At 46.4% G+C, this 21,983-nt stretch overlaps 2 protein-coding genes and 1 non-coding gene across 3 annotated transcripts in view; 2 read left to right on the top strand and 1 right to left on the bottom strand.

The window, feature by feature from the left end:
• Positions 1–21,983, top strand: part of LOC115650666 (zinc finger protein 501-like) — a 1,041,190-nt gene that overhangs the window by 574,270 nt on the left and 444,937 nt on the right. The window lies entirely within an intron of this gene.
• Positions 501–574, top strand: TRNAT-UGU. The gene has a single exon. It is a non-coding gene; the product is annotated as a tRNA-Thr (tRNA).
• Positions 14,054–21,950, bottom strand: LOC115650661 (zinc finger protein 420-like). The gene is made up of 4 exons (XM_030560915.1): positions 21,919–21,950; positions 16,206–16,319; positions 14,493–15,846; positions 14,054–14,408 (listed from the first exon to the last, which is right to left on the bottom strand). Exons 3-4 carry the CDS (start codon positions 15,833–15,835, stop codon positions 14,147–14,149), a joined length of 1,605 nt encoding a protein of 534 aa, XP_030416775.1. The 5' UTR covers positions 15,836–15,846; positions 16,206–16,319; positions 21,919–21,950; the 3' UTR covers positions 14,054–14,146.

The following is a 21,983-nucleotide window of genomic DNA, read 5'->3' as shown; positions in this document are numbered from 1 at the left end:
AAACACACAATGCTCCCTCCGTCGGCAGCTTGTGGCTGGTGTACACACTGCAATGCCACGTCTGGTGACAAAACTGCCCTGTTTTGGTGACAAAATAAAACTACCTTGGTGAGAGGCCTAGAGCCATAACTGGTCTCCACCAGTATCCCACAATGCCTTCCGTGAACTTGCCTGCCCTGCATTCCTGCTACAGAGGCTGGGCCCCTCCCCTTTCATATCTCCAGAAAGTTCTGACAGCTGAGCTGCTGTCTGCACCAGATTAGGTTGATATAACTGCTTTGCTTGGGGGGTGGGGTGTAAATTTTTTAAACCTCTAAGTAATGTAATTACACCGACCTAATTTTGAAGACCTGTGCAAAGAATCACTCGTATACTGCAGGAGTAAACTTTCCCCTGCTCCTCTGCTTTACAGAATCCAAACACGAACAACACTTGTCAGGGTCCAGTGGGGGTTGGCAGAGGGTCAGATGTGGGCAGACATGAGTCTTTAAGCAATAGCAGGCACCATGGCTTAGCTGGTTAAAGCACTTGTCTTGTAAACAGGAGATCCTGTGTTCAACTCTCAGTGGTGCCTTGGGGCATGGTTTTTGGGGCACCTGGTATTTGTTACTGGCAGAAGACAAGATTCAGAGCTAGATGAACTTTTGGTCTAGCCCAGTGTGGCTTTTCTTACAGTTTAAATTACACTCACAGGCACTGACAATAGAGTTACTGAAATAGAGTTTGGGTGTTAAGTGCTGATAGGTCAGTGGTCCAGTCCCCTCAATGCGGTTTTACCATTTCCACTTGCTAAGCTCCCTCCTAACCTTCTGGGCTCCTAGAGCAGGGTACTGAGCCTGAGCCAAGACATGCACACTGCACCTTTACAGCCCAAGCCGCATGACCCTGATTAATATGACATGGGCCAGCCGTGAGTGTTTCATTCCACTGTAGACTTATCCTAACATTATGTCTACACTGTGATTAATGCAGCAAGGGCTCCTGTCCCAAAGCCCGGGTCAGCTGACTCAGGTTATGGGGCTTGGGCTGCAAGACTATAAAATTACAGTGCAGACAAACAGGCTTGAGCCCAGCCTGAGGTCCCATGAGGGGCGAGGGTTTCTGAACCCAGGCTTCAATATGAACACAAATATCTGCACCACAGTTTTTAGCCCCTCAGCTTTAGCTCCAGGAGTCCAAGTCAGATGACCCAGGCCAGCCCTGCTGCCATCTTTATCCCAGGAGAGATGGACTCTAAGAGTACATCTCCATTGCAGTGGAAGCCCAGGTGTGGCACGTTGTGCTCAAAGCAGCACCCTGGAAGCCCCATATTCACCACTCTCATATAATTATGACATGGTTTGTACAAAGTCTGCCTTGTGAGGTATGATTTCATAAGCCTTGATCTGTTGAACATTAAAATCTTGTTGGATTGTGTGTGCTCGCATTGGTTGGGAAGTTATGAAATTTTGCTCTGTGTGCATTACTGAGATATGTTATGAGGTTGGGAAATGCCCACCACCAGCCTTTCAGGTGCGACTGTGGAGGAGCCAGACTTGCCGCTGGCCCATTGAAGGTATCCACACTCCCAAGGACTATCCCAGGAACCGTGTACAATGCAGACTTCTCTGAGATAGCACGGAGACAATGGACACTGCTTTACTCACATTGTAGCAAAGGAGCTTCCTAGCAAGTTGGAAGAAACTATGAAAGAGAGGAAGATACATCATGACATGGCCTCTCTCCCCCACAACTCAACAGCTGGAAACACACCTGGAGGACAAAGACTGAACTGAACTGATTCAGAAATCAGAAGAGAATAACAATAATACATTCAAACCAAAGTCCCCAAACAGACTAGTATTGGTTTTTCAGCAGAAAATTTTCAGTTTGGAGAATTTTGTTTTCTCAGTCAGACTTTGCCAAGGGAAGCAGGGCAAAAATGTTGGAATTGCCTCCTTCAGGAGAGCGTTGCCTAGACACTAGCTGTGGTTCACTGTTCTGGCCTTGCTCAGGATGGGGGTGTTTTAATAATTTGGGCAGGTCCCAAGGTGTTGGGGGAGATGATGAGGATGTTACCTTTTGAGATAAAAACTAAGGAATATGGGACAAGGGAATTTTTTTTATTAGAAATCTGGGATTTAGACATTTTATTTAAAGTAAGGGGGGGTCTGAGTTTCTGAGAAGGTTTTTGTTTGCAGGAAGCAACATTGTTTGCTTTGTCATTGTACCAAAGGGGGCGATGGTTGTCAATAAAGTAGGGTGAAAACTAAACACATCTGATGAGGATGGGATTTGAACCCATGTATGCTGAGCACAGCCAATTAGCAGTTTATCACATTAACCACTCAGCCACCTTATCTGAGCTATCAAAAATGAGACAGGAGGAAATATCTCAGGCAGGCAGTGATAGGGACACTATGTAGTTTTTAAATACTAAGTGGAAGCAGGGTCTGAATGAGCTCCCCCCTCACAACTAGTGAGGAGCTAGGGGAAAGACTTCAGGAACAGACCGTGTTTGCATAGACACACCTAGGTATGCAGCATGATAGGGCCACTTTGCCAAAATGACCAGTTTTGGATGGTGGTGGATTACGAATCACTTTAGGATTGAATGGAATGAAATGTTGTTATCCTTCCTGTATGAGTGAAGGGCAGCAGAACATACCTAGTTGGTCCTGGTAGAGGGGTAGGTGGGTGAGAAGTAGCTTTTATTGGACTGCATAGAAGTGATTGAGAGCGTCATCCTAAAACAGTGGTCCCCAAACATTTCACACTGTGCCCTCTTATTCATGGCTGTGGAACCTCGGAAGCTGTGGTTGAGAACTGGGGCTGTTGCTTGCTGGGGAGAGGGGTGCAGACAGGAGTAAGGGGGTTGAGGCTGGGCTGTGAGCCAGGGATCCATGCTGAGGATGGGACAGAGTAGGGCTGAGTGTTGCTTCCTCCCTGCCCTCCATGGGAGCTGGCTCAGGCCCTGAGGTGCTCCCATGAATGTTCCTCTGTGTCCCCCTAGGAGTCATGCCCCACAGTTTGGGGATCATTGAACCCTACTTGCTAATCAGGGGCTAGTGATGCCAAAGGTCAGAGAAAGGGAGAACAAGTTCGGAGGCCCCAGCACTGGAACCATGACCCCCCACTTCTGTCTGTGGCTCTGCCCTTTTCCACACCTTCCACCCACAGCCCTATCCAGTGTCACCTCTGTTCCACCCCTTCCCCCACGGGCCCCACCCTATCACTCCTTTATCCCTGCCCTGCTGTGGACCTGAGACCAGAGAAGCTCTGTGTCCCTGCTGCAGCCCCCGGGCCAGAGCAGGGAGTGGGAGCTCCTCCAGCCCTGGGGCTGACATGGGGGAGACTTTTCCAGGGGGGCCCAATTTGGCTGGGGGCCCTAGTCATGGGACCCATTGCCCTCTTGGCAACACAATGTTTGGGGAGGCTGAGCCCCCCTGAGCCTCCATTACGAGCCGCCCAGGCTACCAGTGCTTAGTGTGTGGTCAGTCTCCCTGTGTTCTCCACTGTTCGTGCTGGGGAGCCTGGCCGGCCTTAGGGGTGGGGGCCCCCTGGGAGCTGTCCAGGGCTGCAGGGCGTCAAAGGGGACCGTGTGGCAGTGCAAAGGTGCTCACTGCTCTCCCCGACCCCAGTGCTTCTCCGTGGCCCCATAGAGGGTTGGGAGGGAGCAAGGAGCAACACTATGTCCTCCATGCATCCTGAACACTGTCCCCACCTGGGCTGTGCTGTGAGAGGAGCATCAGAAGCTGCTGCTCTCTGCCCTCCCCTTATGCAGCCCAGCTGAGGAAAGTGACCTGGATGCAGGGAACTCAGATGATGTCACTTCTTGCCCCTCTGCCCTGCCCCCACAGCTGCTAGGGGTGCCCAGAGGAGCAGCCTTCCAGGGAGGAGTGGGCAGCAACGCCAGCTGCTCCATGCACACAGGTCAGTGTCCCCACGTGGATGCAGGAGGGGCGCAGGGGTTAGGGGCGAAGGTGCAGGAGAGGGGCAATGGCTGGTGGCACAGGAGGGGAGTGTGGGAGTTAAGAGCAAAGGGGACACAGTGTAGGGGGTTAGGGCACAGGAGGGGGCAGGAGTTAGGGGTGAAGGAGGCGCAAGGGTTGGGAGTGCAGGAGCTAGCGGTAAAGGGGGAGGGGGATCGTCTAGGGGCAATGGGGAAGTGCCAAAGTACAAGTTTTGCCCAGGGCACCGTTTCCCCTAACTCTGGTCCTTGATACCATTTCTTACTGGGAGGGGGAGGGGAGAGAGATGAGACATTTTCCCTCTGTTTCTTTCCTCTCCATTTTCTGCTCCTTCCTTCAATTCCAGAAACCTTCCTTGTGTTTCAGACTATGCAGTGACGCCTTCCCAACTCCAGGACTCTGGAGCCTTTGGAGCAGAAAGATCCCAGGAGCTGAGGATGAATCCAAGGATGAATAGCTGGCAGAAAGGAGTCCTAACAGCTCTTCTAGGAGCGCAGGGGAGGAATGAGTCTCCCTTCTCTAGATTCTCCCCATGGGGCTCTTGGGAGCAGGGAGGATTGTGTGATAAATTCCATTCAACTCCCCCTTTGATGCAAGCCAAGGGACATTTCAGCTCTGCACGATCCTCTTGGCAGCACCAAACAAGGGATGTTTTCTACTGCCCAGGAGACCCCAGCCAGGGACTGATGTACTGGAGATATGTTGGGAAAAGAGACTGTCTGAATTGCCAAAGCAGGGAATGAGCAATCTACAGAAACATCATTAACCACAAACACACTCTAACCATGCTGCAACCAATAGGGAAATGGGCAGAAATTCTTGCTGTTCAGCAATGGACACACGTACAGAGCTGTACAGCAGTGAGTGTGCTGGGGAAGCTGATCTGAGCAAACAATTGGAAATGACCCTTCAGTGAGAACAGAACCATAGTGTAAAAAACCCCCTTTGTTAAGTGGTTGAGGCTGTGGGCTTAGGGAGCTGGGGTATGACACCATAGGGGTCTTTCTGTGGAGGTTTGATTCTTGCCAAATAGGGAATGTTGGTGTGTGGTGTCTTCATGGCTGTACTTTCAGTGATGCAGGTTTCTCCATCCCATTGTTTCATGCGCATTCTGCTAGATTGCCAGCTGCTTTTCAACTGCAGTGTGGAGACTGTTTGTGTGTGGGGAGAGACAGTGTGTGTGTGTTGAGGTAGGAGCGGATCATTATCATCCCTACTTGAAAGAGGGAGAAGCTAAGGCTGAGAAAAGAGAATTGACTTGTCTTAGGTCACACAGCCAGTCAGTGGCAGGGTTGGGAATAGGACCCAAGAGCCCTGATTTTCAAATTAACCATTGGATCTTGAATTTCATACACTGAATGACCTGAATAAAGTGCTCTCAGATGAGCTCCAGACCAACAACAGTGCACAGTAATTATTCAGCAAGTATTTGAGGAGAACTGCAATGTTAGAGAGAATCACGAACTGCTCAGAGACAATTAGTGCAGAAAAGCAGCAAAATTCATCAAACATGTGACTAGTTATGATTTATTTCCTTAGTCTTAAAAGAGAACAACAAGGACCTGAGTCTCCTCCCTGTCAATAACCCCCTGCTCAGCCAATCAGGGTAGAGATTGAGGATGGATGCTGAGGGTTCTCACCAGAGATCCCAAAGGATGGCCCAGGTCACTGGTGGGGATCACTGCCCGAGCACTATTTCAGCCCCACATTTTTGGATGGACCTCCCACAGAGGGAGCTGCAGAGCACTCCCCCGCATCACAGACACACACATCTCCTGGTGTTGGGAGGGGAATAGATGAAGGGACAAAAGAAGCAAGAGACAAAGAGAAAGGAGGGAGGGATAGATGGAGGAAAAGGTGAAACAAAAGGAACAAACTTTAATGTCCCCAGTGATTCTAAGGGACAAAATCCCAGGTGTGGAATAAAATTCTGCCTCCTTAAGCTTATGTTTTCCATGCCTAGAATTCAGCTCTCACCAGATGGATCAGACCGAACAGGTTTGAAACCTCGAGGAGGCTCTTACCTTCTAAACAGAGATGGCTGTTTTCTCGTAAAATCAGGAAAAAGGAAGGAGAAAACTCGAAAGAGACTCCTCCTGGTGCTCAAGTATGTGAACCCGAATACTCTCTCAGTCCTCAAAGGCCTGGAGAAGGAGACTTGCTGAAGCAAAGCCACAGGGGTCTCTGAGGTTTCCCTGGCCCCTTGCCCCTGTCCTGCCTGGCTGATGTCAGCATCTCTCTGTGAGGTCACCACCTCCCCACCACCTTTGACCAATAGTCTGAGGTCCTGCAAGAGGTCTTTGTGATGTCACTGCCACATCCCTCCCTTGCTGTGCCAATGTTCTGCCCCTGCCCAGGCACTTTGGAGGTTTGAGCTACTCCCTGTGGATTCCTCACTCAACGAGCGTTCGTTCTAGAAAGCAAGCCGGCTAGACAGGAAAACATCAGAAGCTGCTCTAAATGCTACACTCAGTTTTTCAGAAATTAGTCGACTTTATGGCCAGAAGAGACCATTAGAGCATCTGATCTGACCCCCTGCATATCACAGGCCTCCTGGATGGCACAATAGCTACTTTGCGGCAAACACATTCCAGAAAGGTATTTAGTCTTCATTAAATGACACCAAGAGATGGAGATTCCACCACTTTTCTTGGTAGCTTCTTCCTGTGGTGAATCATTCTCGCTGTTGAGTATTTGTGCCTTAGTTGTAGTATGAATTTGTGTCTTTCCACCTTCCAGCCATTGGGTCTTGTTATGTCTTTCTCTGCTAGATTAAAGAGACCTTTAATAGCCAATCTTTTCTCTCCATTAAGGCACTTCAACACTTCAATGAAGTCACCTTTCAATCTTCTTTTGATAAGCTAAGCAGGTTGAGCTCTTTCAATAGCTCACTAGAAGGCATTTTTCTCCAGCCCTCAGAACATTTGGTGGCTCTTTGCTGCCCCAGCTCCAATTTCACTACATCTTTTTCAAATGAAGACACCAAAACTGGCGGCAGTATTCCAGTATCAGTCTCACTGATGCCGCGTCACCTCCTGTGATGTTATTGACATAATCTGTACCTGTATAGATAACTGTTGCAACGACTGTTCTATATTTTCAGCCAATATTGTGTGGAAGTAGAGCAAGAGTCAGGCTAGCTGTAACCCTAATAACGTGAGATTTTTAGAAGTGAGGATTGTGTGAGGTGAGTGGGAAAGAACTGTGTGAGATGTTGTTGCGACCTTGTGTCAATAATGAGGAATGTAGACTAGTGTCTAAATAGAAGTGAGAAAAATAAGATATCAAGATGACCTATGTATAAACAAAATGCAGCTGTTGCTTATTACTGTATGTAACAAAAGGTATAAATGCTGCTGTAATTGTTTGCCTGTAGAGAGACGTGCCTAGGAGGGGGAAACCCTGTGTCCTAGCGCACTCTCTCCCTCTATGCAATTGCTTAAGAAAATAAAGTATCTGGATTTGCTGCACCCAACCAAAAAGTGAGAACTAAGTTTTTCTCCGACAATTTGGGGGTTTGTCTGGGATGGCAATGCCCACAGAGACACAGGTAGCTGATACGGATCGTTCCCCTTCGAATCCCATGGTGCCACAAGAGAGGAATGAGACCTTTTGAAATCTCTATTGGGGTTTTGGAGGACTGTCCATGGGGCCATCTGTCCCTGTTGGTCTTACGTCTTCTGAACTTATTGACTGTGCAGCAAGATCAGATGCAGAGCGATGCTGGGGAACTGTTTCGCTGCCCCCAATAAGGTTAGTTTGAAGTGGTGCTGGGGACTTAGCTTTGCCACCCCCAATAAGGTAGTTGTATGCGATACCGGAGAACTGTTAGTTTGGCCACCCCCAGTAAAGTTAATGCATAAGGGAAATGCATTAGGTGCACCGGTGCTGAGGGGTTTTTACCACCTCAAGATGGGTTATCGCTTCATAAGGGAAAGTGTATTGAGTCTGGACATAAGGTACAGCTGCATCGTGGTATTTAGAATAGAGGCCTTGGTGTGTATACACAGTGTGAATGAGTTGCCAGAAGCTGCCCAGAGTATTCTGCGAAGCAATAGCTCGTGACCAAAAATATTCTAAAGCAAGCCCAGTAACTCCACCTAGAGGATCTGTAAAAGATCCAACCCATGGTGGGCTGACTCAGCCTGGCATCGTCCGGCGAGGAAGCTACTTGGGTATAGGAGTGTGTAAACCCATCTTCCCTCCCGCTTTTCTCTCTGTGTGCCGCTCCCATGTAAGTGCCCTGTAGTGTGAAATTCTTAGTTTATTAGCCGCTAGTGAACAGGGTGTTTTCCCTGTGTGGGATTAAAAAATGGGTGGAGGACAGTCTAAACATTCCTGCTCACCCCCTAAAGGTGCCCCAGCGTATTACATGTATGTACATTATGGCCCTAAAACCTGCAAATATTTAAAAAGTTAAAATCTTTAGAAGCATAAAAATCTCCAACATAAGGAATGTAACACAAGCCTGTTCTTAGGGTAAACCATTATTTTTTGTCAAGGTCCAAAATTTTTTTCAAGGTCTAGTTGAGGTCCAGACTCCAGCATAAATAATAAAAAATAACAATAATGATGATAATAATAAGTAAATAAAAAGATTTTGGGGTCCATTCAAAAGCAGTTTGGCCCACTGTCTGCCTATTGATTACCCCGCATTGAGTCTGAGAGGTGATTTACTCCACTCTCTTGGATTTGAAGAGCTGGTTAGTTTTACCCTGGGTATCCCACCAGGTTGACCAAGCCATGTTATCAATGGTGACACTAGGACTGAACGATATCGTATTATAAAAAACTGTAAATAAAGATGTGGTCTGAACGGGAGTGTTCTGTAATGAGAAGCTGGTTCCCCCAGTTGAGTTCCAAATGCTCTGCTAGAAATGTCCCTGGGACCCCGGCCCTCCCCAGCAGGAGTGAAAGAAGAAACCCCCAGCTCTGCACGCAGCTCCAGGCTGATTCATCAGGGGTGAGGGGAATTGACTTCTTCACTGCCAAGAAGGCAGCCAGGGCAGTTCTCTGGCGATCAGGGTGCCCAGCCTGACCCAGCTGCTTCATTGCCCCTGGAGCTCTGCAGGCTTTGACTGTCCCTGAGGCCAGGCTCAAGGAGCTTTCCTAGTGTTGCTGGAAGGGCAGGAATATCCCACTCTGAGGGCCTGAGTTCAGCCATCAGGAAAGGCAGCAGCTTTGCTCCCTCCTTCTAGACAGAGTTCCAAGGCTGTGGTTCTCAGCCAGGGTCCGGAGCCCCCAGGGGGGCAGCGAGCTGGTTTCGGGGTGGGAGAAATATACCAGAAAGCAGGGCCGGTGTTTGAGTCACTGGGGTTTGTTATAACCTTAGTCCCAGATCTGGACCTTAGCGTCCAAAATATGGGGGTTAGCATGAAAACCTCCAAGCTTAGTTACCAGCTTGGACCTGGTACTTGCTGCCACCACCCAAAAAATTAGAGTGTTTTGGGGCACTCTGGTCCCCCTGAAAAACATTCCCTGGGGACCCCAAGACCCAAATCCCTTGAGTCTCACAACAAAGGGAAATAATCCTTTTTCCCTTCCCCCCTCCAGGTGCTCCTGGAGAGATACACAGACACAAGCTCTGTGAAACTACACAAAGTGACTCCCCCTCTCTGTTCCCAATCCTGGAACAAAAAGTACTTTCCTATTCCCCCAGAGGGAATGCAAAATCAGGCTAGCCAATTCAACACACACCGATCTCCCCTGATTTCTTCCTCCCACCAATTCCCTGGTGAGTACAGACTCAATTTCCCTGAAGTAAAGAAAAACTCCAACAGGTCTTAAAAGAAAGCTTTATATAAAAAAAAGAAAGAAAAATACATACAAATAGTCTCTCTGTATTAAGATGACACAATACAGGGCAATTTCTTAAAAGAATATTGAATAAACAGCCTTATTCAAAAAGAATACAAATCAAAGCACTCCAGCACTTATATTCATGCAAATACCAAAGAAAAGAAACCATATAACTTACTATCTGATCTCTTTGTCCTTACACTTAGAAACAAAAGATTAGAAAGCAGAACTACTTCTCCAAAGCTCAGAGAAAGCAGGCAGCCAGAAAACAAAGACTTAGACACAAACTTCCCTCCACCCAAAGTTGAAAAAATCTGGTTTCCTGATTGGTCCTCTGGCCAGGTGCTCCAGGTGAAAGAGACATTAACCCTTAGCTATCTGTTTATGACAGGGTTCAGGTCAGAAATCTGAAATCTGAGCCATTCCACCTGAGACTGAAGCCAAAGCAACTTAACTTCATGGGAGCCCTGTGGGCCCTGCACAATTACTCTGCTGGCTACCCCCTAACGACAGCCCTGGCTTTTAATCTACTGGACATGCAGAAAAACAGTTGTTGTGGCACAGCTGAGCTGCAGAGTTTTTATACCATCTTGGGTGGTGGCCTTAGAAAGAAAAAGGTTGGGAACCCCTGCTCCAGGGAATCCCTGTCACACCTTGATAGAATAGAAAGGTCAGCACAAAAAATAGAAAGGAACAATAAGATACTGAAATGACAATGGTTGGAACTCTCTATTTCTCTCAGTCTTTGGATTTATGGGTATTAAGAGCTGTAGCTACAGCTGAGGAACCAGGTGATCGGACAGCTGGTTCAGCCCTCCATACTAGTCACTTTCTCACATATAGGGAGATGTGTCAAAATTGGAATTGATGTCATGACTTGCTTCCCAGAGGGGATCAATCTGTCTAAGGCTATGTCTACACTTCAAACACTGAAAATATTCTTCTGGTAACCTAACACTGTCTACAGTGGGGCTCAGGTCACATTAACTACTTCTCTCAGTGGAGAGGATTTTTCACACCCCTGAGAGATGTGGCTCTGCGAACACAGCTTTTCAGCATAGACCAGCCTTTAGATGGCTTATTGACCAGAAAGGCAATGGACTTCAGCCTTTTCCTTCATACTGATGGTTGATGTGTCCAGCAGGTAGAAAGCTGCAATCATCCTATGACAGATGTCAGGCCTTTCATTTGCAAATTAGAGAAGTGGGGAAGTCAGTGACCCTTACAGTCTAAGTGGGTAAAAACTTAGACAATTTATCTCTTTGAGTAGCTTTCATTTTAATAGAGATTGACTTTGAAACTAATCAAAATAAGTTCTATCTGAAAACACGAAAAGTTAAAATCGATACTGGGCCAATATTCTCTTATACACTCTTTCTCACACACACTCTCCCACCCCAACCTTTGGAGTGAGGTTTTCTACCAGAACTCCTTACACTATAGGGGGTAAATTACATCAAATTAACTTTTCAAGATTAGCCATCATTTCCTGTATGACTAACAAAACAAAAAACAAGACAACTTTAAGTTTTCCAAAATAATTCAGATCATCACACAATTAGTTTCTTACTCTTTATTCAATAACTTCACCTATAATTTCATTTTAATAGGTAACAAGAACATTAAATGATCACAAATTCTTTTCATATATGTTAGTTTTCTTTTAATGCTCATTGCCAACAACTGAACCTTGGCTTAAGTTGCGGTTTGTCCCAATCACTTCTGTGAATTCATACATCTCAGGTCTCCTGTGCGAGAATGTCTGCATCATGAGGAAAAAATACCTCTCTTTTCACACTTTTTAATCTTTCAAAGTAGGAGACGCTAGAGAAGAAATGATGTAAATGCATAAAACATGAGGTAAAACTGTCTGGTCTACACTAAAATACATTTATCAGTAAAAGTATATTGTGCAGCTGTGTGAAAAATTCACACAGCTGAGCAACGTAGTTACACAGCCCTAACTCCCTGTATAGATAGTGCTACATCAGCAGGAGAACTTCTCCTGCCAACATAGCTGCTGCCACTTGCAGAACCTGGACTAATTAATTTGACTCTAGAGATCTCTCCCATTGGCTGAGAGAGTCTGTAATAGCAGTGTTACAGCAGCACAGCTACATTGGTGCAGCTATGCCAAGATCAGCTTTATTGTGTAGTCACAGGATCAGACACAAAACCATGGAATCAGGACTCAACATGTGTGTATCCAGAAGTATGAAACTGGAGCTGGATGCATTCATTGCCTCATTGGTTACCATCATTTTTACAGCCTGAAAGTCCTTGTTACCCAATCAGGCAGCCAGTTTGCGATCCACAGGGAAGGAACGTCCTAGGAAGCACTCTCTCTTTGGCTCCAAATGGTGAAGGATGACTGTTCTCAATCTAACTCTGGTATCCTCTGGAACTGCCATCAGTGACACAGAACTAGGAAGTGGAGTGGTACAAACAATTTTCCTTGGGTCATTGGCCACTATAGCTTCCTTTACTGGGATGGAAACCAAGAACTGAGTGTGGACTCTTCCAGCCCCAGTTCTTTCCAAATCCTTGGCTTTAGTTAGGGTAAATTTACACTTCTCTGAAGTGGAATCCTTTAAAAAACCACTCAAAATCTCAGCAGTGTTAGTGAGGAATGGCTTCCCAAAACATGCTCAGCTTTTCTTTAAATTGGTGGCACAGGTGCAGGCAAGGGAGTGGATACAGGCCTGGATCAGAATCTCTGTTAGTTACCAGAACTGGAGTTTCTATTAAAAAATAATTATTTTTCTGCAGCTATTAGACTTACAAAACTAATTTCATTTTATACACATTTTTAGCATCCACAAAGTATAAATTCAACAAAAAGCCCACTTCTATTTCCTCAACATCTGTGTCATGAAGGGCATCTTCCACAATATAGGATTAGCTGGCTAGCTTCTGTAGGACCTGGGTTACACATGCTCTGGGAACCAAATACATTGGCATTTAGCCTAGTTCAAAATCACTTATCATGGAATTCTCTCCCCAGATCATCTGAGACAATATTGACTGAAACAATTGAACTACACTGTGATCATATACACTTCCTTGGAGTTCTGCTGTTGTTCACCATTTCTGAGTGGAGATTTTAAATCACTGCTGTTTCTTTGTTAGCCTGTCCAGTAAATTGGAGAGTTCTCTCCTGTTGACAGAACTCCACTTGAACTTTCTCCATGTCATAATGGAGGGATAGGGAAAAAGCAAAGCTGAAGTGAGAAATGACTTTAGCAAACGTCCATTTATCTTACGTTCTCCAATAAATCTGATTATATCCTATCAAACTGAACTAATATCCAATTGAGTGACCAAACAGCCTTCAGGAAAGATAGAACCCCACATCACAGAGAGATACAATACATGACAATGAAAGCGTCAAGTGAAATTCCAGAGCGGGTTACATCTGTTACTCAGAATCAGGACAAGAGAATCTCCCATCACATTCTCCTCTGAGCCATTCAAACCTGCTTCACTCAGCACTGTCTCAATAGTCAGTTATGTTATTTACAAATTTTTTAGTATCCTAGCATTGCCATAATGGGGGACAAAGCCACTCACCTTGCCAGAAGTGGCTTTACCAATAGAGGGAACCTGGGATTTAAATTCCCAGTGATCACAGTGTTTGGGATCCATTTGAATTCCCCTTCCAGGTCTTTGACACTTTCATCTCCAGTCATAGCAACTCTGATATAGGATTAAAGAATTCAAAGCATCATCTCCAAGCACAGACAGCTGAGAACTGTTCCTCACAGGACACTGTGAGAAGTGGATGGATAGAATGTGATGAAGATAACCTTTGCATGGCACAGACAAAAGGTAACAGTTCTGCAGTGATGGGGAGACTCAGAGATTCCCTCCTTCCCCATCTCCTTCCAGTGTCATACAGGCTGAAATTACACTTTTTTTTCCTGCCCCTGCTCTTCTTCATTTACATATAGTTTGAAAAATTCCCATTATATCTGCTCTTCAGCACAACCCAGAGCAACGTGAGAACTGGCGATATAATCTGTATCACTGGTGACTAACAATAACTTTGAAATAGGAGGAATAGTATAAATGTGATGCTCCCTGGTTCCTGATAGGAAGGGCACACTCAAATTACTCATGGGATAATGGAGTTGATAGAAAGGACAAATGGGTCCACATCAAAACAGGGCAAACTTCAAAAGGCAAAAATGGGCCACTCATCTGGTCAAACTGAGGGATAACCATGCTGCAAACAGTTCAAACAGCTTTAAAAAGTAACTATGTGGGAATCAGGAAAATTATTAAAGAAAAAGTACTGATAGCCCTAGAGGTTTTTATGGTGTTCATCTTCCTTACAGATTGTCTGATGACTAACATGGGCTAAGTGCCAACAGAAGGTTTTCCCACACTCACTGCATTTATGGGGTCCTCTCACTGGTGTGGCTTTTCTGATGTTTAGAAAGGCCTGAGCTGCTAGTGAAGTTTTTCTCACACTCACTGCATTCATAGGGCCTCTCTCCTGTGTGGATTCTCTCATGCGTAATAAAGTGTGAACTGCTAGTGAAGCTTTTCCCACACTCACAGCATTCATAGGGCCTCTCCCCTGTGTGGATTCTCTGATGCCTAATAAGGTGTGAACTGCGACTGAAGGTTTTCGCACACTCACTGCATTCATACGGCCTCTCCCCTGTGTGGATTATCTGATGTTGAGAAAGGGCTGAGCTGTCAGTAAAGCATTTTCTACACTCACAGCATTCATAGGGCCTCTCCCCTGTGTGGATTCTCTGATGTTTAGAAAGGCCTGAGCTCCTAGTGAAGCTTTTCCCACACTCATTGCATTCATAGGGCCTTTCCCCTGTGTGGATTCTCAGATGTTGATAAAGGTCTGAGCTCCTAGTGAAGCATTTTCTACACTCACTGCATTCATAGGGCCTCTCCCCTGTGTGGATTATCTGATGTTGAGAAAGGGCTGAGCTACGAGAGAAGCATTTTCTACACTCACTGCATTCATAGTGCCTCTCCCCCATGTGGATTCTCTGATGGGTAAGATGGTTGGAGCTGCGACTGAAAGTTTTCCCATGCTCACTGCATTCATAGGGCCGCTCCCCTGTGTGGATTCTCTGATGTTTAGAAAGGCCTGAACTGCTAGTGAAGCTTTTCCCACAATCACTGCATTCATAGGGCCTCTCCCCTGTGTGGATTCTCTGATGTTGATAAAGGCCTGAGCAGCTAGTGAAGCTTTTCCCACAATTACTGCATTCATAGGGCCTCGCCCCTGTGTGGATTCTCTGATGTTGATAAAGGCCTGAGCTGCTAGTGAAGCTTTTCCCACAACCACTGCATTCATAGGGCCTCTCCCCTGTGTGGATTCTCTGATGTTTAGAAAGGCCTGAACTGCTAGTGAAGCTTTTCCCACACTCACTGCATTCATAGGGCCGCTCCCCTGTGTGGATTCTCTGATGCCTAATAAGGACTGAGCTGCGACTGAATTTTTCTCCACACTCACTGCATTCATAGGGCCTCTCCCCTGTGTGGATTCTCTGATGTTGATAAAGGTCTGAACTGCTAGTGAAGCTTTTCCCACACTCACTGCATTCATAGGGCCGCTCCCCTGTGTGGATTCTCTGATGCCTAATAAGGACTGAGCTGCGACTGAATTTTTCTCCACACTCACTGCATTCATAGGGCCTCTCCCCTGTGTGGATTCTCTGATGTTGATAAAGGCCTGAGCTTCTAGTGAAGCTTTTCCCACACTCACTGCATTCATAGGGCCTCCTCTCCCCTGTGTGGATTCTCTGATGCTTTATAAGGATGGAGTAATCACATACATTTTTTCCACACTTAGTGCACGTATTTTTTCTCTTTCCGCTCAGGATTTCCTGGTGTGTTGTGGTTTCCTTGAGGTCCTTCCGAGTTTCCTGACAGGAAATACAGTTACCCATTTTCTCCCCTGGCTGCTCTTTTTCTGGTCTGTGCTGAATTTCACTGGATTTTTCCTGCTTATGACTCCAGGACACATTTCTTTTTGACCTTTGTGATAATTCTCTGTGTTTATCCACTTGCTCAACATTTTCCTGCTGAGAATTCTTCTCTTTCTCACATACCATTGCGTCACCTGCTGTGATAGAGACAGAAACCTCAAACAGGAATGGAAAGGAGAAGGCCAAAACAATATAAGCACTGGAGAAAGGTCAAGCAAAAATCAGGAACTGAACTCCCCCAAATTCTTCCACCAAATAGGAGAGAGGAAGGGATCAATTCGGCCTTCACATCCCATCCAAATTCACAGGGGGAAGGGAGGAAGCTACTGCCTGGTGTCTGCTAGGGTCTACAGGAAGCCATGAGCTATATTTACCCTAAGGATACGACCCCTGCTAGGGACAATAATGAACTGAGACCTTCCAAGGGCATTGTAGGGTGCCCCAGATGTTTTCTTCAGGCACTTATAGATTCTGAGTTGGTTTAATCTTTCCTCACCTGTGCAGGGAACTCTCAGGATCTCTCTTTTTTCTGAATGCTGGAGGTCTGGGACCAATGGCTTTTCCCGTTGTTCCAGCTGGGAGATCACATCAGGTTTGGAAACTGGAAATCCTGCTCAGTTGAAAAAAAAACAAAGGAGTTCAGTTGATTTCATAAGACTGTCATAAAAAACATTCTATTAAATTTAACTTCAGTGCTTAGTGTGACCTGGTGTGCCTGGGGCAGTCCACACTGAAAATGCCAAGGTCAGGGCAGGCTGAAAAAGGAAGAGCAGATGCTTCCAAAATTGCTGGTTAACACTGAAGTTAAACTCACTGACCAGTCACAAACTGTGCTTCTGATCCCCCACACTGGTTATCGAAAAGCTGAAAAAAGAAATCACACAGCCTCCTTTATTGCATTCCAGTTCTCTGACTCCCAATCAGCACTTAAGTCCAGTACAGCGAGAGGTTATTTAAAAACTCTGCTCACATACAAAATGTTTTTCTGACCCCAAAGGGTCAGCCACATTACAAGATCACTATAGGTTTGGATCTTACCCAAAAGACCACACTGCCAGCCAATCCTTTAGCATGGAAAGACAAGACAGGACACGAAAAAAGTTGTTAAATGGGAAAGCAGTGAGATGCATTCAGAAATCTATATATCAGGTTCTTAGCAGTATTCGTGAATGGCTGACTTGAAAGTCCATCTGGAATGCATTCACAGTTTGGATGGGTCATTCAGTCCTTTGTTCAAGGCTTCAATTTGTAGAGAAGTTGCTTCAGAGGTAGGAAGAGGGATTGAAGACAAAATGCAGATGATGCAGCTGCCCTTTATATTCCTTTTGCCATGTGGCTTGTACTACCTGTGTCCCAAACACAAGCTTCACAGCACATGGCATGGAAAAGCCTCGGAGTGCTCAGTACACAGACATATCCCTGCATGTCTTGCTGACTCAATAGGTTTATGGCCTTGATCAGGGATGGGCAAACTATGGCCCACGGGCCACATCCAGCCCACAGGACTGTCCTGCCTGGTCCCTTAGCTCCCGGCTGGGGAGGCTAGCCCCTCCCCTACAGCCATGCCACTGTGCAGGCAGCACTCTTGCGGGGCAGTGTGTCTGGCTCTGCACGGTTCACGTGGCTGCCAGATACGCTGCTCTGAGAGGCATGGTAAGGGGGTCAGGGGGTTAGATAAGGGGCAGGGAGTCCCGGGGGGGCAGTCAGGGGACAGTTGGATGGGGCGGAGGTTCTGGGAGGACAGGGAGTTGGATAGGTGTGGAAGTCCCAGGGGTCTGTCAATGGGCACAGGGGTAGATAGAGGTCACGGCAGTCAGGAGACAGGTGGCAGTGGGGTTGGGGTCCTGGGAGGGCAGTTAGGGAGGGGGGGTCTGTGGAGGGGGCACTCAGGGGACAAGGAGTGGTGCGGTTGGATTGCTCGGGGATTCTGAGGGGGGGCAGTTAGGGGGCGGTAAGTGGGGGGGGGTATGAGGGTGTGGCCAGGCTGTTTGGGGATGCCAATGTGGCCCTCAGGCTAAAAAGTTAGCCCACTCTTGCCCTTGATCCTTTCCATGGTCTCATTGTACAGCTGATGGGCCATCAAACAGCCTAGGCAATGCTGATGCCAATATGTCTCATCCAGAAACACTGCACAAGTCTGGAAATACAGATATACTCTATAAATCTATAACTCACAATACAAAAGGTGATACAAACATAGAAACAAAATTAACATACTTGGAAAAGCATTATATTTTCACTGCCACCTTACATGGCATATCTAGCATGAGTCATTTCAATGTTATCAAATTGGTATTGATAATACAAAAAATAATATAAAATGTCTCACAATTCCATACAGTGTCACATTGGTGAAGCAGTGAATTCCCAGGACCAGCTCCCCTGGTCCTTGAAGATGCTGAACACTCTGCTTATGATGTATTGAAATACCCACATATCTGCTGGGAACCCACACAGACACTATGTCAGTCTGTACCCCTATGTTCACACTTCTAGAAAATTATGATCAATTTTGTACACAGAATGGCATTTTGAAAACACATAATCTACTGAATATTATCCTGTTAAAATGTATAGCAACACTGTATGTAAAGTTATGAGATTTTACTGTATGATATTACTGAAAAAGTTACAATTCTGGGGAAGATCAGTTTCTCGGAGACAGCAAGGCAAACAGCCGGTCAAATAGCCATTCTGCGGCAGGGGGAAGGTGTGAAGAAGACATTTACATTCCATCACCAGGAGACTTGAAGCTCATATCTACAACAGACAACCTGGCACCATGACTCAATTGAGAACTGAAGTTGTTTCTAGTACAAAAGGACTGAATTATAAAAAGAGGTGAGGAAAATACTTGAGACTCTCTCCCCACTTTCCCTCTGCTCACAACAACTTCTGAAGAACTGAACTTGGGCAGCAAGGGTGGGTTAGGGGGAGTCCTGGCTGAACAGAAAACCAGCCTGTCTCAGCATATGGTGAGAGAACATTTGCTTTCAATCCATTTCAGCTTGTTAACTTAGATCAGGGGTGGGAAAACTTTTTGGGCAAAGGGTCACATCAGCGTTGCAAAATTGTATGGCCCCCTGACCATGCCGCTCAGAGTGGTAGGAGCTTGCAGCCTCACTGCTGTAGCACTGCCCAGGAGTGGTGGGCCCGAGCGCTGGCAGTGCGGCGTGCTGAGGCTGCAGGGTGATAGTGGGGGCGAGGGGACAGCAGGGGAAGGGGGAGCCTCCCCGGCCAGGAGCTCAGTGGCCGAGCAGACTGGGCTTGAGGGCCATAGTTTACCCACCCCTGACTTACATGTTAGTTTGTGTTTTATCTTGCATTTCTTTTGTAAACAATTCTGACTTTTATGCCTCAGTAACTGTAGTCACTTAAAATCTTCTTTCTGGTAGTTAACAATCTTGTTTCATTGTTTTATCCAACTAGTGTGTTTGGATTAAAGTGTGTTGGAAACTGCATTTGGGATGTAGCGGGGTGGATTCCCGCTCCTGCCCTGAGGGGTTAAAAACAGCCCTGGGACATGGCTGTGGCTGGAGAAAACAGCTTTTAGGCTGGGCTGATTGGGGAAAGTGGCTACAGCTGGGGCCGTGCCCCAAACACTCAACTGGCCCTATAAAAGTCGAGAAGCTGGGGGCAGATAGAGTCTCTCTCTGTTTGTAGAAGGAGATGGGCCTGGCTGCAGGGAGCTAGACACAGAGTACCTGAGTGGAGCAGGGCTGGGGAAAGGCAAAGGAGCTGGGGAGCTCCAGCCTGGAAAGCCCCAGGCTGAGGCTTAGCAGAAGGCAATAGGTACTGGGGGGTTGCAGAGGGAAGCCCAGGGATAGGCAAAGGCAGCAGGTCCAAACCCTCCTTGCCAGTGATGAGTAGGCTGATACTGCAGCCTGCCCCAGGGTGTGGGGCTAGACAATGACTGGCCTTATACTGAGCCAAGGTAGGAATAGTGGGTGGGAGATCCCTGGGGAGGGGAAGACCCTAAGACTGAGGGGTTACTGCCAGAGGGCAGCACCCCAGGTAAAATGGGCACCAGGTCCAGGGAGTGACATGGGGGCCAGAGGACAGGCAGATCACTGGCCTGCAGAGGGTGTGCCGGAGGTGGAATGAGCTAATTCCCAGAAGTCACCAGCAGGAGGCACCACAGGGGTGAGTCCACTCATCTACATGGGATAACAAGGCTGGTGCATGTCATTTTCCACTGACAAAATGACAGACTTCATATGAGCTTGCATTGTTCAGCAGTGTGCTGGACAGGGAAAGATGCACATTTCTGGGGGAAGTCTGGGAACAGAGAATTTTCTGGGGTTTTCCTGTGCTGCACTGTAACTCACGAGTCGCTGACTAGCAGCACTCAATACTGTGTAGCTGGGAGTGAGTTACATGCTGGAGACTGTGTGTTAACTGCCCAGGAGTGGCTGTTCTCACAGTAAAACTGTGTAAAAGTCACTCTAGCTTTTGAAACTGAGGGGACAGCTGTTCAACAGTCCAGATTGCATTGTGGTTAATGTCACAGACACTCAATTTCAAAGAGGTTCCTAAAACACAGAGAAAAGAAATCCATATCCCAGAAATCCAAGACTCCAGAGAGAGGGCAAGTCTCCCTGGCTCTGCTTCTTGCTGACAGAGAGGTTCGGAGACAATGAGAGTTCTAGGGAAGCTGGGAACAGGAAGCATGAGCCCATGCATGGGGTTCAGTGGAGAAAGGGAACAGGAAGAGCAGGGATATTACCGAAAGCAGGATCTCAGCAGTGCTAGTTGTCAGTTTAGCACATATTGCAGCCCATTGGAAAACATAATTCCAACTATACATATAAAATGATGAGGTCTAATTTATCTGCTTCTACTCGAGAGAGAGATCTTGGAGTCACTGTGGATAGTTCTCTGAAAACATCCACTCAATGTGCAGCGGCAGTCAAAAAGCAAATAGAATGTTGGGAATCATTAAGCAAAGGATAGATAAGACAGAAAATATATTACCTGTATATAAATCTATGGTACGCCCACATCTCGAATACAGCTGTAGGAGCTGGATTTTATAATGTACTGTGAGAATTAATGTAGGATTTGATTTCATCCCGTCAGCCACCCTTTTTGAATAGCAGAAAGGAATGACAGACCAGAACAATCCTTCTGACTGATTATGGTTACCTTTTGTTTTAGGATAAGTTATACTGTCTACTATGGTTTCCTATTTGTATTACAAATTAGGCACTCTAGTTAAATACACATTTTTTTTGTTTTAAGGTTTAGTAAGTAAGAGACAGGATTCTCTATTGTGTCTATGTTAAGCAGATTAGAGAAACATTGAAGGCAAGATTGAATTTGCAATGCCTTTTTGCTCGATATAAAATACTACTGTTTGTATTTTCAATCGGTTTGTGTGAATGAGGATGAATGCATCAGAAAAAGATAAGGCGTAAAGGCCATTGTTATAGCCAGAGTCAAGGAAGAAGTAAAGAGACTTAATGGACATCAAAGAATCATCAATGCATATCCATAATGAAGGGCAGATTGATGGCCCTGAGATAAAGGCTGGCACCCCTGAGGACGATTGATTAAATCAGAACAAAGGACAGGATGACTGTCTCGGAGGTGTATTGGAATAGTTACACCAATTAAGAAGTAACCCATCACAAACTGACACAGCAAAATCCATAGACTTCAACAAAGGAAAAAACCTATAAGAACCAGGGTGCTTGGCCATGGGACTTTGGGTTCGTCTTGCCACACTCCAGAAGCATTGGATCGCAACCGACAAGAGCCCAGCTCAACACTCGTGCTCAATCTCACTGGCCATTTGATTGACTCGAGCTACAACAGACTGGTAAAAATATGAACATCACTAGCAGAAGTGTGTGTGTGTGTAAAAAGCATATGCTAACTGTTATATTCTCAATAAATGCTGTGTATTTACCTTCCTCTATAAAGCGCCCGTGTGCTTTGTAGGAGCATAACACTGCATGCAGATGTGGTCGCCCCATCTCAAAGAAGTTTACTTGTGCAAACAGGAGATATTTGACACTGTGCGATACTGCTCCTGTGCTCTGTTCCCAAAGTGTTCTGCAGCAGGGGAGGGTCTGTGGCAGTGTGTGTGTCACTGGCATACTGGGGTGATGCAGAGACAGGGCAGAGCAGAGGTGACATTGTGGGGCTGGCGTGAACCATATCTCTTCATTTCCCTTTCCAAGAACTGAGGAGACAGGAATCCTTACCCAGCAAGGTCACATTCTCATAGTTCTCCTGCATGACATCTCTATAGAGGGCTCTCTGAGCAGAG

The sequence above is a fragment of the Gopherus evgoodei genome, chromosome 4 (genome assembly GCF_007399415.2).
Source record: "Gopherus evgoodei ecotype Sinaloan lineage chromosome 4, rGopEvg1_v1.p, whole genome shotgun sequence".
Lineage (NCBI taxonomy): Eukaryota > Metazoa > Chordata > Testudines > Testudinidae > Gopherus > Gopherus evgoodei.
Note: the sequence above shows the minus strand (reverse complement) of the source record. Positions and strands in the feature narration are given on the sequence as shown.

Bases quoted from the DNA above. Each gene is read 5' to 3' on its own strand.
- LOC115650661 (XM_030560915.1), bottom strand. From the start codon at position 15,835: ATGGTATGTGAGAAAGAGAAGAATTCTCAGCAGGAAAATGTTGAGCAA. The intron at 14,409-14,492 runs GCCCTATGAATG...CACAGGGGAGAG, and splicing joins AGAATCCACACAGGGGAGAG to GCCGTATGAATGCAGTGAGT.